The 15135-nt window shown below is 41.2% G+C and overlaps 1 protein-coding gene across 1 annotated transcript; it reads left to right on the top strand.

Moving 5' to 3' along the window:
• The first annotated feature begins 106 nt into the window (after nt 1-106).
• si:dkey-175m17.7 (uncharacterized) lies at nt 107-15061 on the top strand. Its single transcript, XM_049743355.2, has 7 exons — nt 107-352; nt 4809-6838; nt 7007-7309; nt 7435-7694; nt 10959-10993; nt 13550-13649; nt 14011-15061. Exons 2-7 carry the CDS (start codon nt 4825-4827, stop codon nt 14137-14139), a joined length of 2841 nt encoding a protein of 946 aa, XP_049599312.2. The 5' UTR covers nt 107-352; nt 4809-4824; the 3' UTR covers nt 14140-15061.
• Nucleotides 15062-15135: the final 74 nt, after the last annotated feature.

Here is a 15135-nt window from a genome sequence, read left to right as displayed (position 1 = left end):
CCCTGCACACACACACATTCACACACGCGCAATTGCACACGCGCGCACGCGCCGCAGCTCACTTTGACGCACACACACACACACTCACTTGGTCAAGCAAGCGCTCCACATGCCGACCCCCCCCCCACCCTCCCTCCCCTTTGCTCATGCAGACTAAATCGATTCTTATTCATTTCTTTTTTTCTAAGTATCCTATTTTTGTTCCCTCATGACCACGCGAGCGCTCGGGCATCCTCGGTGCCAAACACATCTGGATCAGACCAGATCCATCGGTACCAACACAGGCATGAAGACGAGTGGTGGTGACGCTGCATGGAAATGACGACTTGACTCCACGACTACCTCGCTTGATGTAAGTTGTTGCGTTTTGGTCGAATCCGGTTCGGTCGGCCTTGCGCCAAGTCAGCGATGTGACATCATTGCATATCCATAACATGCTTTGTGTATTGCACATGTATTTTTATACAACGTTGCATGCCTGCTACATTTTTAAATGATGTATTTTATTGCCCGGATAATTTTTCGCTCATATTTATTGTTTGGGTTAACCTCAAGGTTTTAGAGCTACACATCATTTTTATTCTGTCAACATAGTGAAAGGTTAGAATACTACGAGCGCGCGGTTAATATTGGAAAATCACATAGTGCGACACCTAGCGGATGTGTAAAAAGGAGCTGATCTCGTCGAGTTACTTGTTTTGAATTATTTAGGTTTGTTGTCATTCTGGAGATAGAAGCGTGGTGCTTTTAATGACATTACTGCCAGATGATTCATCCAACATCCACATAAGTGGTTACCACAGGGTTCCGGGTTCGAATCCCATCTCCTGCCTGACTGTGAGCATTGTGTATTTTTCTTGTGCTAGCATTGAAATCATTGTATTGTGTTTTTCTTGACAATTTACACAACTTTAGATTTATTTAACTTTGTGGAAAGCAGAACTAATTTTGGCATATGTGACCGAAACTGTCAAGCTATTTAAATAACTCTTGGCCATGACAAGTGAGTTTCACAAGCCCATCCCTAGAGGAGATTATTCTTGAAAGCATACAGTTTTTTTTTTTTTTATCTGACAGAAGACTCAAATTGCGACATTTCTTTTCTAAGGAGCTTTTCTTCTGTTGCTATTCTTAGTCGTCTATATCAGGCCACTCTTTTTGCTTCTTCTCAACGTGCCGACAGATTAGACAAATCAGAACTCTTCATAGGAGCCTTTCTGATTTGGATTATATGTACTCATCAGCGGTAGTTTGTCTATAAATTAAATATTATATTTTCTTTATTTGATTATTTTGTTCCACTTACTGTCTCATATGTAATTTTGTAATACCTTTTTTTCAATGTAGTGCATCTAAAGAAGCGGTAGCTAATAATAATGTTCTGCTTCAAACATGCCAAAGATCCAAGTGAGGGTACATTTGATCTTGAACCAATTATTGAAGTATAAAACAATTCAACTACTATGTTTTTGAATGTAGGAAGAAGTACTTGGAAAAAACTTATGCAAGTGCTTGGAGAACATGCTACATGCCGAATTTCAAATTCAGAACCAGAGGGCAGACAGGGTAACCAAAGTTCTGCAATAATAATAATAATAATAATAATAATAAATGGTTATCCAATATTTGGTTCCTTGATCGTGCAGAACAAGAGTTGGTCATTTTGTTTTGTCACATCCATCACATTATCTGCCGAGTGTGGCGATTAAGTGATGTAATTATTCTGACTTCCTCTCAGTCGCCTGTTTTGCGGCACGAGTGCCGATGAGGCAGTGAAACAAAGCTGATGATCAAAGACACATTTACAAACGGGGCCTGTTAATCATTTAGCTACAGTACAGCTAATATTATTGCAACAGCGCAGATTTAAATAGAAATTACAATAATAATCTATTATGAGAAAATACCAACGATTCTTGCGTTATTGCGACTTTTGGATTGTAAATCAATGGCAAAATTAGCGTCTTGGCTAATTCTGGTGCGTCTACAGAAATTGACGTACACTGTCAAATAAAAAAAAAGACAAATTAATTGTGGCCATAATCAAAAGTGACTCATAATGCGCTAGCCACACCTCTGAGGCTGCAGATACACCGGTTCCCATTTGGCTGCGCAACTTCCATGCTGCATTTCTGATATGCTCTTTGAGATTCTCAACACATCAACATTTGCATAATCAAGGCTGTACTTTCTACTTGACGTGCATCCATTGCACCCTGCTCACGAGATGTTGAGCAGTGCTGATTCTACACTCTCTTTCCGCTTTCAAATTAAATTACTGTAAAAAATGGACAGCGCGAGTGCTTCTGGCATGCTTGGAAGAAAAGACTTGAAGACATTTCAGATGCAATGACTGATCCAAAAACACTTTGGTCGGTAGCCAAACAGCCAGAGACTTTTATTACATTTTTACCGATTTTTTTTTAGACGCTTTTGCTCCTGCTGCAGTCTCACATGTAGCATTATGCTAGCTTCCGGGGAGCAGGTTAATTGGAGGCAAAGCAAATCTGTGTTTTTACTTTCTGGACTTGGATTGGACACCTCTAAATCAATCCACTAGCTCAATCGAGGACCTGCATTGTGATAAAGTATAAATATTCTATTCTGTGGATTTTTCTGCCATCGTCAGTCTTTGCTATTTGCAGTCACGGAGTGTGTCCTCTTTATTTCATGCTGGCTGAATTCCGTACGGTACTTGCAAAGTATTTGGCCTGCAGGTTGAAAGACTGTCTTGAATGTTTTACAGCCAGATAAGCATGGGCTCCCAAAAAAGCTCCCTCAACAGCTTCTACCCCAAACACACTGCAGCATCTTTGAAGACACACTTGACACAACAATTCATCTGAACTGTGACATGATTTGAATTACTTGATGAAGCGTTTCAGCCCAACATCATACCGCTCCGTCCATTTCTACTTATTTTTCCCCGTTGGCTTTGTTACGTCGAGTTACACGAAGCATTTTTAATTCCGATCAGTCCGAATAAATACACAGCTACCGGGTCAGAAGAATGACAACAGAAAAAGCATGCTTGGATTTCCTTTTTTGGTATGTTCCTTGTCTCGGTGACGAGGAGTGTCTGCTGAATATGCTGCTATGCGGGAGTGAAAAGGCCACTAGCCTTCAGTGACAGTGTGTGATCAGAGAGATAGTGGCTTCCACCATGACAAATCTGGGTCAATGTTACCCCCATCCCCCTCTACCACAGGCTAAGCTGTGAAAAGGAAAAAAAAAAAAAGATGAGGACACCATCGCCAAGCTCTGTCCGCGGACGTAAGCATGAGCATACCAACGTTGCCCTTTCGTTGGGTCGGTATCTGTTTTGTGCGGGGATGGAGGGCATCCCCAGAATATTTGTTGGGATTTGTTTATTTCCACCCCCCCCCCATGTGTCCCCATGTTTATTCTCCATCATCCACAATTTCCCAGATCTTCCACCCTATGAGAGATTCACTATGAATATTGCCCAAGGGGGAAATAAATTCAATTGAAAATGACCCCCATGCACACACATGCTGTTCGAATAATAAAATCGAAACAATGTTGCAATTGATAATAAATTTGGGAAAGCGTTGTTAGTTGCTTTCTTGAGATTTATGAGCAGCTTTAAAAAAAATCATTCCAAAACTTTCAGCCACCTGTGTCAATAAGACGAGATGAGATTCATAATGACACCCTGTTTAATCAAAAAAGAAACTTTGCATTTTGAGTAGTAGTTGTAGAGCACCCACCTGGCAACTGGTTCCACTTTCAATGTGGTTAAAGTATTTAATTAACTGATTAATGAGTTGTGGAATCATCATAGATGATCCCCATTCATCAGCGTGTGTGTTCATCAGGGTGGCTTTTCTATTGTGCTCTGCTGTACCAACAAGTCATTAAATGTTAATGATGATGATTGTGGCGATTAAATGGCTCAAATAATTACAAAGTTGCCTTTTAATGAGCTGTGATCTATTTCGGCCCTGTGCTGTGTCGTGCTGAGAAAAATTGTTGTGTATTTGTTGACCTGAAATGTACATCTCTGATTGAACCGAGCAGTTTGCAGCTTTTTATCAAATGTTAGCGGCATCCATCTTAAAGCAGGCACATATACAAAGCAGCAGTCTATTTTATTTCGCATTCATCAACATCGGCCTTGGCGTTATCCCTTACATCAGCAAATATGTCTCGCTAAGATTTAATGAGTCCTCCGAGGGTGGAAGGTACTTGCAAGTTCATCACAATGTTTGTAAATAAGCTTTTAAGAAGCCGATTGGCGTCCTGTTTAACATACACTTGCCCTTTGCTGATTTATTTTTTCATTATAACGGCAACCGCCGTTGCTAGCATGCCAAACATTTAGATATATGGAGGAGTTTCTGGCAAGTGGCCCTGCTAGAAAACAAGACGGGCACATCGAAATGGATTTGGCAATGGGAGCAGTTCTTTGCCCCAGTGTTATCCATTAAGGTCAAGCATGCACCAGTAGGTTCTTGTTCAATCTGAGATGTGACATTGTTTTCGGTATGTTTTCACTTGCTTCCGATATCGGAGGTGACTCATCGAAATGTGGAAAACATACTAGAAATCTTTTTCCGGTGTTGTCTGTGTTCCTTTTGGGTTTGACTTTACATTTCATAAATAATTAACTAGCTGTGCCAACAATGGAACGGCATTGGATACTGTTTAAATATTAAAGACCAAAGGCAACTATCCTCATTTTGGACCCAAACAGATGGGATTTAAAGTCTGGCCCACTTGTTTTGATCTAAGGACAGTATTGTTGAGATTAATCATCTGGCGAATCTCTCTTCTTTACCGGACAGCTTCCTATGAACCCAGATGCCTCCTCTTCCTCTTGACGAGCGCATAGTGGTCATCCAGCGGCCGAAAAACATAACCTTGTGCGAGGCTTCCCCTCAAGCCATCCCACATCACTCGTCTCAGATCTCCACCTCTTCCAATGCGCAAATCACCCGTGCTCCCCGCCCTCACTTCTACTCACCCACCTGTAAACCTCTGACTTTGGAATGCAAACGCAGACCTGCCCGTGGACAGAAAACCCCGGGCGATCATTCTGTTGCGCCGCCGCCGCCGGGTTGCAGAAACGTCCCGAGCCACTGCCACAGCAATGGAACTGTAACTCTCAGCCCGCGACTGCCGTCCCACACACATAGTATTGATATCAGATTGACTCTGGACAAAAGCGGGAGAACAGGAATCAGCAACTCCCTCGGCCATAGCGTAAGCGGCAAGGGTACACGGGCAAAATGCGTCCCTTCACATTCAGATCCGATTGAGAGAAGAACCGGCGGCGCTGAACGGTCAGGTGGAGGTGACCACAAATCACTGCAAAGTCGACACAGTCAAGTGTCGTCATCCGCCGTCCTGCAGTTTGTCCCTGCGCAGTCGCAGCAGTACAACCTCAGGGATGTGAAAGAGAAAGAAAAGCCACTTTTTCTTAAAAGACCTGACTCAGAATTCCCCTTGCTGGATCCCAAGAGTTCCAAGCTGGGTACCGTGCATCATAGTCTTCCCTACCAACACAATTCCGTCCCTGTTCCCCATGCAGCCGTCCTAAACTCCAGCCATCCCTCTACCTCTCCCCATCAACCCTTCCAGTCTCACCCACCCCGCCACAGAGATCACCGTCCTCATATTCTCCTTGGTCTACCCTTGTCCCCGGGTACTTCCCAGACAGGCGGCTTCCCTAGTCCCGACCATAGCTGCACCATTGACTGCACCCACCCCTTCGGATGCGGTTGCTGGCGGTTGGTACGATGCAGAGGGGCTAAAGGACATGCCTCCAGTTGCCAAGGAGGTGGCGGTAGCTCGTCCACCTCCTTTTCCGGCGTTCATAATGTCGGCATGGTAAAAAAAGGAGGCAAAGAAATGGGTCTGAGGAATTTGGGAGGATGTCTCTCCACCGCCTCCACCTCAAACACATCCTCAACCAACAGCACTGTGTCTGAACACCGATCAAGCCTGTTCAAACCTCTCCGCTGTGCCTCTTGCTCCAGTGAGGCCGGGAACTTTGAGAGCCCCGCTATTCTTCGTAAGAAAATGGTTGGGGGGTGCCTGCCTTGTACCCCGATATCCTCTTCCGCCCCTCTTCGGGCAATACAAAGCTGTGTCACGGGTTGCAATCCCAAAACTTCTCACACGGGTAGCTCCACCTGCAGCTATTGTAGCAGCGACCCCATCGTGGTAACGTTCAACCCTCGCAGAGGTAAACCTCCAGGGAGAAGCATCGGAGCACCTCATGCGGCGAATATGTTCCAAGCCAATGACGATGACTACAGCGTGCGAACGATCTGGCCTGAAGAACTGGCCAGAAAGATGACCCATTCGACAGCCCAAGGGAATCACTGTGCCGGAATTGGAATAGGAGTTGGAAAGACAACTTCCAGGCAGATCCAAAATGAAAGAGCTGACCTGGTCCGCCTGGACTGCGATAACCTCCAGGAGTACGCTCACTCTCATCTTACGGACCACGCTGGCCGGCGGCGACTACAGCAGGACAAGATGGCCGCCCTGGATTTTATGGCTTGCAGGTCGGGACAGGGATATGACGAACGCGGGAGCTCCATCAGGAGGCTTCTTAACAAATCGGACGACGTGGGAATGGCGGGCACTCTTGAGCACAATCGAGATACACCGTATCCTTGCTCCCCTTCACCGCGCTCCCCTTCTCCGCCATCGCCCGTTTCCTTTTCGCCTCCACCGTCCGCTCCCAGCACACTCATCAAACCCAAACCCTGGCAGAGGGACGGGGGACATTCTCTACCGTCCGCCCAGTCCCTTCACTTGGCTCTCAACTCACTCAACAGAGAGCAAAATGAGGAGAAAAGCAGAAGTAAGATTCTTAAGTCACATTGTGTCTTCATACATAGAAAATATTGGTTGTGGGTCAAATTCTAGCTAAAGTCCCAGTTGAAAATATGCTTTTTTTTTGTGCTCGCTATAACTCGAGGCTCTATTTTAGAATGGAATTCTCTCAAGATGTCAACTTGTCCTCTTCCAGTGCACCTTTCGCTGCCACTCTCCTCGTCGCTGCCTGCCTCCCTGTCCGACGAGTCCGCAATGACTCCCGACGCGGAGAACGCTGCGATTAGCGCCATCCTGCCCTTCTTGTTTCTTGGAAACGAAAGGGATGCTCAAGACCTGGATCTGCTCTTGCACCTCAACATCGGCTATGTGGTCAATGTGACGACGCACCTTCCGCTCTACCACCTCAAATCAGGACTGCACTACAAAAGGCTGCCGGCCACAGACAACAGTAAACAAAACCTTCGACAATACTTTGAGGAGGTTTTTGAATTCATTGGTGAGTTCTTCATACTCATTTGACTTGAATGAAGATTTTTTGTCAACATTTGATTGACTTTATCAATGCTTATATCCGATTGGTTGTATCCAAAAGTGATGTCACTTTTTTGTCTCCATCCACAGAGGAAGCATATCAGAGTGGGCAAGGTGTGCTGGTGCACTGCCAGGCAGGCGTATCCCGTTCGGCAACCATCGTCATCGCCTACCTAATGAAACACACCCTCATGACAATGACGGACGCCTACAAATACGTACGCAGCCGTCGTCCTGTGGTGTCGCCAAATCTAAACTTCATGGGGCAGCTTTTGGAGTTTGAGAGGGACCTCAACTCCGGGGTGACTCCTCGCATCCTGATGCCTAAACTTGATGGTGTAGAGACCCAAGTGTGACAGGGGGGGTAGGGGCATATGAAATTTGGCTTTGAGGGGCAGGTTAAGAAAAATTGGGGTGTGTTTGGCAATTCGTGCACTTTTATACTGTGAAACATGAGATAAAATGATATAAATGACCTCATGTAAGTAGCTATTTAACTTGATCATCATCCAGTACGCTGTTTATAGATAATGTGCCAATATAAATGGAAGATTTTTGACCTGAAACTTGGGACGATTGATTATGCACTGATAAAACTTATTAAATTAGCCTTTGTTAGTGAGCCTTGAACATTTTGGCTAGTATTTAAAAAAAAAAAAGGCCTCATTATCTTAGCATAGTATCACATTAGAAAATATTATAATGAAATAAATTGCGAAGCTTTAGTTGAAATGAATATCGGATACAACTCTTGGATGGTGTGATCGGTGAGAACTTGATAATTTGAACTCAAACTTGTTGTTTCGCAAATGGGGAGTAAAACAGCCATTTCTAATGTTTACAATGTATTGACAAGGGAGCTTACATGTCTTGACACTCCAGCAACCAAATATGCTTTGTGTTTTGTTAGCGAAAGAGCCAGAATGATCAGTTTTCCAGTGATGCCATTTTTTTTTTTTTCCCTTCTCCTGCCTTATCTTATCGTCCCCACTGTGGCCATTGTGACTATGCATCACTGAAGGCTTTTGATTAGAGAAGATACCAAGATTCACTGTGAACGCTTCTTCTACTGTGAAGGTCCTAAAGCATATTTTATCTTCTTATGCCAGATAGGAAAAAAAAAACGCCACTGAATTATAAAGTGTCTTCATTGTCAACATTCACAGAAAGATGACAAATTTCGTCTCCTTTGGAAAACGTTGGGCTGTGAAGTATTTCGTGTTTACTGTTCAGATTTGAGCGGCAGGAGTTTGGAGCAACTTCCTGTTTAGAGCCATGTAGGATTTAGAAAGTTCTTTTTTTCAGTATTTGGTGCACAATTGATGGCATGATTATTAGTTTGCACATTTTCAAACCCATGCTGTACACATTTGAATTTTTTTTTTGCTGGAATCAATTGTTGCCGTTCTTCCAAATTCAAATGATGTTAAAATCATTAAGCATGATGTGTGTCTTTTTTTTTTTGAGATAATATAACAGGGACGCACACATTGTGTCCCAAGTGCTGTTGTCTTATTGATTCTAGTTCAATCGACAAATCTTTAGGTTAATGTGGGTTAATATTTTAATTGTTAATAATTGCTCGATCAATGACTGGAGAATATTGAATTTATTTGTAATTATTTTGGATTAATAATGTCAGTTTTATATAGGTTACATATATTTTTCTACTATTATGTTTTCTAATCACGTCAGGTATTTGTTTTTACACGTCATACCTTTTCTTAGTCTTCATTTTATTTGTCGAGACATTACCAAACAAACAATTGAGTCTTCCCAAGCTTAGAAAAAGCTCCGTCGTCAACACTCCATGACTTTTATAGACTTTTTATGCAAATGGCTCTGGAAGGAAGTTGTTTAATTTCACGCTTTATGATCTTACACAAGAGATCATCTCTTCGGGCCGAGCAGTCTGGTTTGAGCAAAAGCGTTTTGCATTGCCGAAAAACGTACGAGGTGTCGGCGTGTTTTTGATAACCTATTTTGAGAACATTGTAAAGCGATGTACTGGTGGAACTTCCTGTTATACTTGTATTTTTGCCTATCTTGAATCAATGTGCTATTTCCAGCCTGGTTTTTCAACATGAGGGTGAAATTGAAGGGCAAAAATAAAACCCAAGTCATATTTGGGTGTGATATTAATGCTTTGCTCCCACGCCACTACTGAAATTTATATGACCTAGGATAAGTATGTAGCTGTGATCTCCCCTCCTTTCATACTGTAGTCGTTCTATTTAGACTAATTATTTCACATGCACTGTGACTAAATACAATGCTGCTATATCACTAAGACGTCTTTGTATGTCACATTTATCACAAAAAAGAAGTGCAGGTTTGAAAAGTGTAGCAATTTATGCCTCAAAGTTGTGTCATCGTTTCAGTGTGACTACTTGTCTTCTGTGAAAAGATATTAGGAAGGAAGGAAGGAAGAAGAGGGACTTTTTTTTGGACATTTCTTCAAGGTGGTTTTACGATACGTCTTTTAATGCTGATGTAGCAGTTTGTTCGGCATGTATTTATCATACGGGAGGGAAGGCAAAGCTCACCCTGACTTGCACTCCCGTCCACACACCAACAAAAAATGTCAATTTAAAACATCATTGGAGCAGAGGAAGAGAAGAGAACAATCATCCCAGATTTGCCACCTCTGTTCCACAACAGCAGTGATGCAGACATTTGAAATAAAAAAAAAACACATCTACCTATTAATCATGTAGCACAAATATGCAAAAAATAAACTGCATATTTCACATGTCAATTTTCTATGCATCCAGGAATTTGGAAAATCATTTTTGTGTTATTGTTCTTAGGTAGAGGGCAAGAAAGTGTGTCCAAATGGTTCTTTGCTCACTAGAGTTGGTTGGCAAAATGACAAAATTCCCATCCAGGCTGAACAGTTGCGCAACATGCCGACCCGCTCTGTGCACAGTGGCTGCTCTACTGCATTGTATGTGACTGACAAACTTATACATTTAAATGTCTTTTTAAGCAGCAAAATGAGTCAAATAACCCTTATAGGATCCTACCAGTGTGCTGTGCAAAACGTGATGGCTGGATGGTGACATGTTCACTTCTAGTGAACACATTGTCTTTAAATAATAAAATGCAAAAGGAAATGCACGTGTCTCTTATTTTGTATGTCTATTTTCTTTCAAGAAGATTGAAAAAAACATTTTGACCATCCTGAACAACCATGAGGCAACAGTCTAGTATTGAACTGCAACATCAATACGGACAGCCAATTGTAATTGATGATTTTGATCATCATGCCAACCACATCTGCTTGCTTTAGAATTGCGTAACACAAAGTTGGTATTCACAACTGTGATCAAGCCCCTGCGGGCGTGTCAATATAGGACATATTCAGTATCTGCTTGGAATTAATTCCTGTACAATCATGGTTAACATATAGATTGGATTATACTGCCACTCTCTGCTTGTCTTGGGAAAAAAAAAAACTAAACTCACAGTGACTCAACAAATCAAACTTCACAGAAACAAAGGAATCAAAGACAAAAGCTATGTGACTTGAAATAGACTGAAAAGCAAAGAATAAAATGCAAAATTACAGCGAGGCTCACCTGGAGAAGATGCAAGTGGCTTGAGGGAGCTGAATGGGAGATCCATGGAACATGGCTGACGAGATCAGGTGGAACCAAAAAACCTAATGAGTTGACAGACAGATAAAAAATAGACATGAAATAAAAGTAAAGCTAACCAAAGCCAATAAAAACACAGATTGCGACATACATTAGAATAAAACAAGGTGGAAGATGAAATCGAAATTACTTACAAAACAATTTAGACAAGTTTCACAAAACTGCTTGAGCAGGTTTTACAAAAAAGTTAGCAAATTCTCTCCAGATGGCAAGTCAGCATCGACCAAAATTTAATTCAGCGGGTGATAAAACTTTATTTGTTGTCGAGCATCATAACCTTCGTCTTGAGGACTTTGAAAGTTGTTTTGTAATTATTCTAACTATTAATGGGACAACAACGGGTTGTAATGAAAATTGTAAATGTTGGCTGCACTGATATAGTTTCGTTGAGTTCAATGGCAACCACATTAAATAAATATGGCAATTTGATATTTGTCACTTTTTGACAAACCTAAAGTTAGCCACTCAAAACGCATCCAGTATGTCAGTGTCTAGTCACCGGAGAATCAATGTCCCAAATGGGCTGAAATGAAAATCTTTCAACAATACGGTTTAATCTTTATTGACATCAACCTTTATTGACTACAACCTCGAGGCAGAGAAGTGCTGCATGGATTCACAATGTCAACAATAGGTTGACCTTTTACGCAAGTTTGATCCAAAATAGCCATTTAAGGGGACGTATTTCACAGATTGTTGAGTTTTATCTAAATGTATAGATAAAAATGAGGATCTATTTACTCCACCACTTGAGGAATGGATAAAAAAAAAAAATGTTGGGGGCCTTGCAACAGTATATGGAGCTCACACAGACCATCTGCTGAGCATTTTATGTATGGCAATAAAATAATCGCACAGTCCATTTCACTGTTTGTGCCATTGTGATCCCTTTCAAACATGTTTCGATTGGTATAGACCAGACAATAATACAGTAATTTACTATATGTGATTTTTCAATCATTTAATTTTGTTCCATCCTTGAATGGACTTTTTGTGAGCAAGACGAGCACATAATAGAAAAATACATGCTTTAGTTTGGTCTCCAAGCAACAAACTATTGGGGCTTCACCAATCAATAATAATAATAATAATAATAATAATAATAATAATAATAATAATAATAATAATAATAATAATAATAATAATAATAATAATACCACATCCAATATGGCGACGGAATTAACGTACTATATTGCGACAAGGGATATTTATGTCTATGAGATGTCTATGGGGGGGAAAAAAAAAAAACAGCTACGGCAAGTTCTGAGGGACATAGCTTACCGCGAAAATGGCAGGGGAAAATGTATTGATAGACGTCATACACCCCCTGTTGGTCACCATCACCGTGCAACCCGCAAAAAACAAAACAAAACGGTAATTCGGTCATATAAAACTGTTGATTTGTTCTATCTAACCTTCACGATGTCCCTAACTCGTGGTAAAATAAATAAATAAATAAATAAATAAATAAATAAATAAATAAATAAATAAATAAATACAAAAAGGCTTTTAGTTATATAATGTGTCTGTCGACTAGAATTAAAATCAGCCCCAAGAGAAGAATTTCCTGAGGTAAAAGGGGCGATATTACAACCCATTAAAGTAGACTGCAGCGGTTCCCATAGCAACAGAGGAGAGGGAGTGCATTAGAGAGGGAAAGGGGAGGCAGTGATGACGATCTGACATCACTACCAACACTATAATATTATACCAAATAAATATCTAAAATTGACCATTTTGTTGCATAGCACATATTGAATCTCAGAATGTGAAATTCCCCAATTTTGGAAAATCCCCCTCCACAAATATGGTTAGTCCCACCACCATCCCCATCTGCTTAAGAAAACCTCATCTCCCCCCCCCCCTTATTTGGCAGATACCACCTCACTGCAGAGGGGTTGAGCCTCTAAATTGGACTGTGGCAGGATTGCAGTGAACTGGACTGTTGAGAGCAAGGGAGCATCCAGGCTGTCGTCTGTGAGGGGTGGGGTCCGGCTACATTGACACTTCCACCACACACACACACACACACACTCACACTGATACGAGAAGCACAAAACGAGAGACGAGGGGGGGAAATTACGCCTGAAGAGGAATATCGTACGGGTAAGGAGACAAATAGATGGATGGAGAAGGGAGGCAAAGGCAATAGGGGGAATGTCCACAATGGCTTGGTAGGATTTACTTAAGGTCTGGTAGTCCTTGTCACACAGGGATTGTGTGGCGTGGCGGGGGGTGCTAATTGCATGCCAGTGTTTATTCTTAATTGTGATATAAAATGTGTGGGCCAGGGTGAATGGCATATAAAAGCCTTGCTAGTGTATTATATTTGAAAGTGTGGTATTGATTCGAGTCACAAGGTGACCAATTTAGCAAGCTGTAATATGACACATTGACCGTAATGATTGTTGAGCCAGACAGCTGAGTTAAGTGCTGTGTCTTGTTTGCATGAGTCGTGCGGTTGATATAAAATTGCTACTCCATGCATATATATATATTTTTTTACAATTATAATGAGACTGTCTTTTGCCTCTGTTTGTGTTCAGAATGAAAGGAGACACCCCAGTGAATAGCACCATGAGTGTGGGCCAAGCCAGGAAGCTGGTTGAGCAACTGAAGATCGAGGCTAGTTTCTGCAGGATAAAGGTAAAGCAGCACTGAGCTCTTCGTAATTTGGTCCATCAGTAACATTACACAAAATCAGGTCATAAAAATAAGGAAAGGAAATTATTAGAAATACAATATTAATTCAGGACCAATCAGTGGTGTTATTTGCAAGTGGTAGTGTCTGAAAATGAGCAGTTGTTTGTAATATTTATATATTTTTATTATATATATTTATGTAGATTTCTATTTACTATTTTTATATATTTTTAAAACATTATTATTATTCCTCAACCATTTGTTGCAAGTTCTATAATTTCAATAAGCGCCTTGATAGTATTTGCAACTTTACATTGACTACACAAAATGGCTGCTGAAGGAATGCTCTGACCCTTTGACCCAGGTGTCCAAAGCGGCCGCTGACCTGATGGCGTACTGCGACGCCCACGCTTGCGACGACCCTCTGATCACACCCGTGCCCACTTCGGAGAACCCTTTCAGGGAGAAGAAGTTCTTTTGCGCTCTGCTTTGAGCTCAATCAGGGATTGTTGATACCTTTCGGAGAAAAAGCAAAAGTACAAATGAAGAGTATGTTCAGCGTGCATGTGTGCAACCACTATAGTTACATATGGTGCCCGTGTACAGCCCAATACGAAAGCAACGAGATTATGAGTCAGAGCCATCAGCAAAAATTGCCAGGTCATAAGGAAAATAAACATAAAACACTAACAGGCATCTATAAAAAAACAAAAACATTTTTAAATATGCCAATCTCACATTGGATTAATAATAACTCAGAGGATACATTTGAGTGGAACCATTATGAATGTTTATTATGAGATGATAGTCCGACATAACACTTTAAATAATGGCTGTATTCTTCAAAGCCATTGGTGAACTGGAATCATGTCCACCTAAGATTTAGATCATACGTGTGAGTCTGTGTGCTGGTATAGTGCAAAGGTAAACTAAAATGTATATAGACACATCACTTCATTAGCTACACAAATTGAGCCGTACTCTTAATTTAACATTCTAAACCATCATATGCCTGAATTTTGTTATCAAAGCCAACGTTTCCCTTGGTTTCTGATTTTGTTCTAATTTATTATTGGGATCACGAATAAGCCGTTCGGAATATTTTTTTTGTGTAGGTGTACCTAATAAAATGGATCATGAGGGTAAATATTTATTCTACAGAGTGATAAAAAGAAAATAGAAGTTACAATAAAGGTGCTGCCCGTCATCCCCATCTTTCCCAAGAAAAGTGACTTTTTAGAGTTTTATTTTAAAGGCATGAATCATAAGTCTTGCCTTTTACTATTTTCTGCCATCATGATTTTTTGGAATCCTTGCTGGATTATTTTCAACATTTTGTATGACAGGATAATTAGGCAGGAAAATCATCACCAAAGAACATTAAGCACTGAAATAAAACCTGTGATGAAACGGCATGTTGTCAATTGTCATTTTATTTGATAAACTGCTGTGGATATGTATAAATGTATTCAAAACAATACTCACCTGG

Source organism: Syngnathus scovelli, chromosome 15 (genome assembly GCF_024217435.2).
Source record: "Syngnathus scovelli strain Florida chromosome 15, RoL_Ssco_1.2, whole genome shotgun sequence".
NCBI classification, from domain to species: domain Eukaryota; kingdom Metazoa; phylum Chordata; class Actinopteri; order Syngnathiformes; family Syngnathidae; genus Syngnathus; species Syngnathus scovelli.
This window is presented reverse-complemented; position numbering and strand designations above follow the sequence as displayed.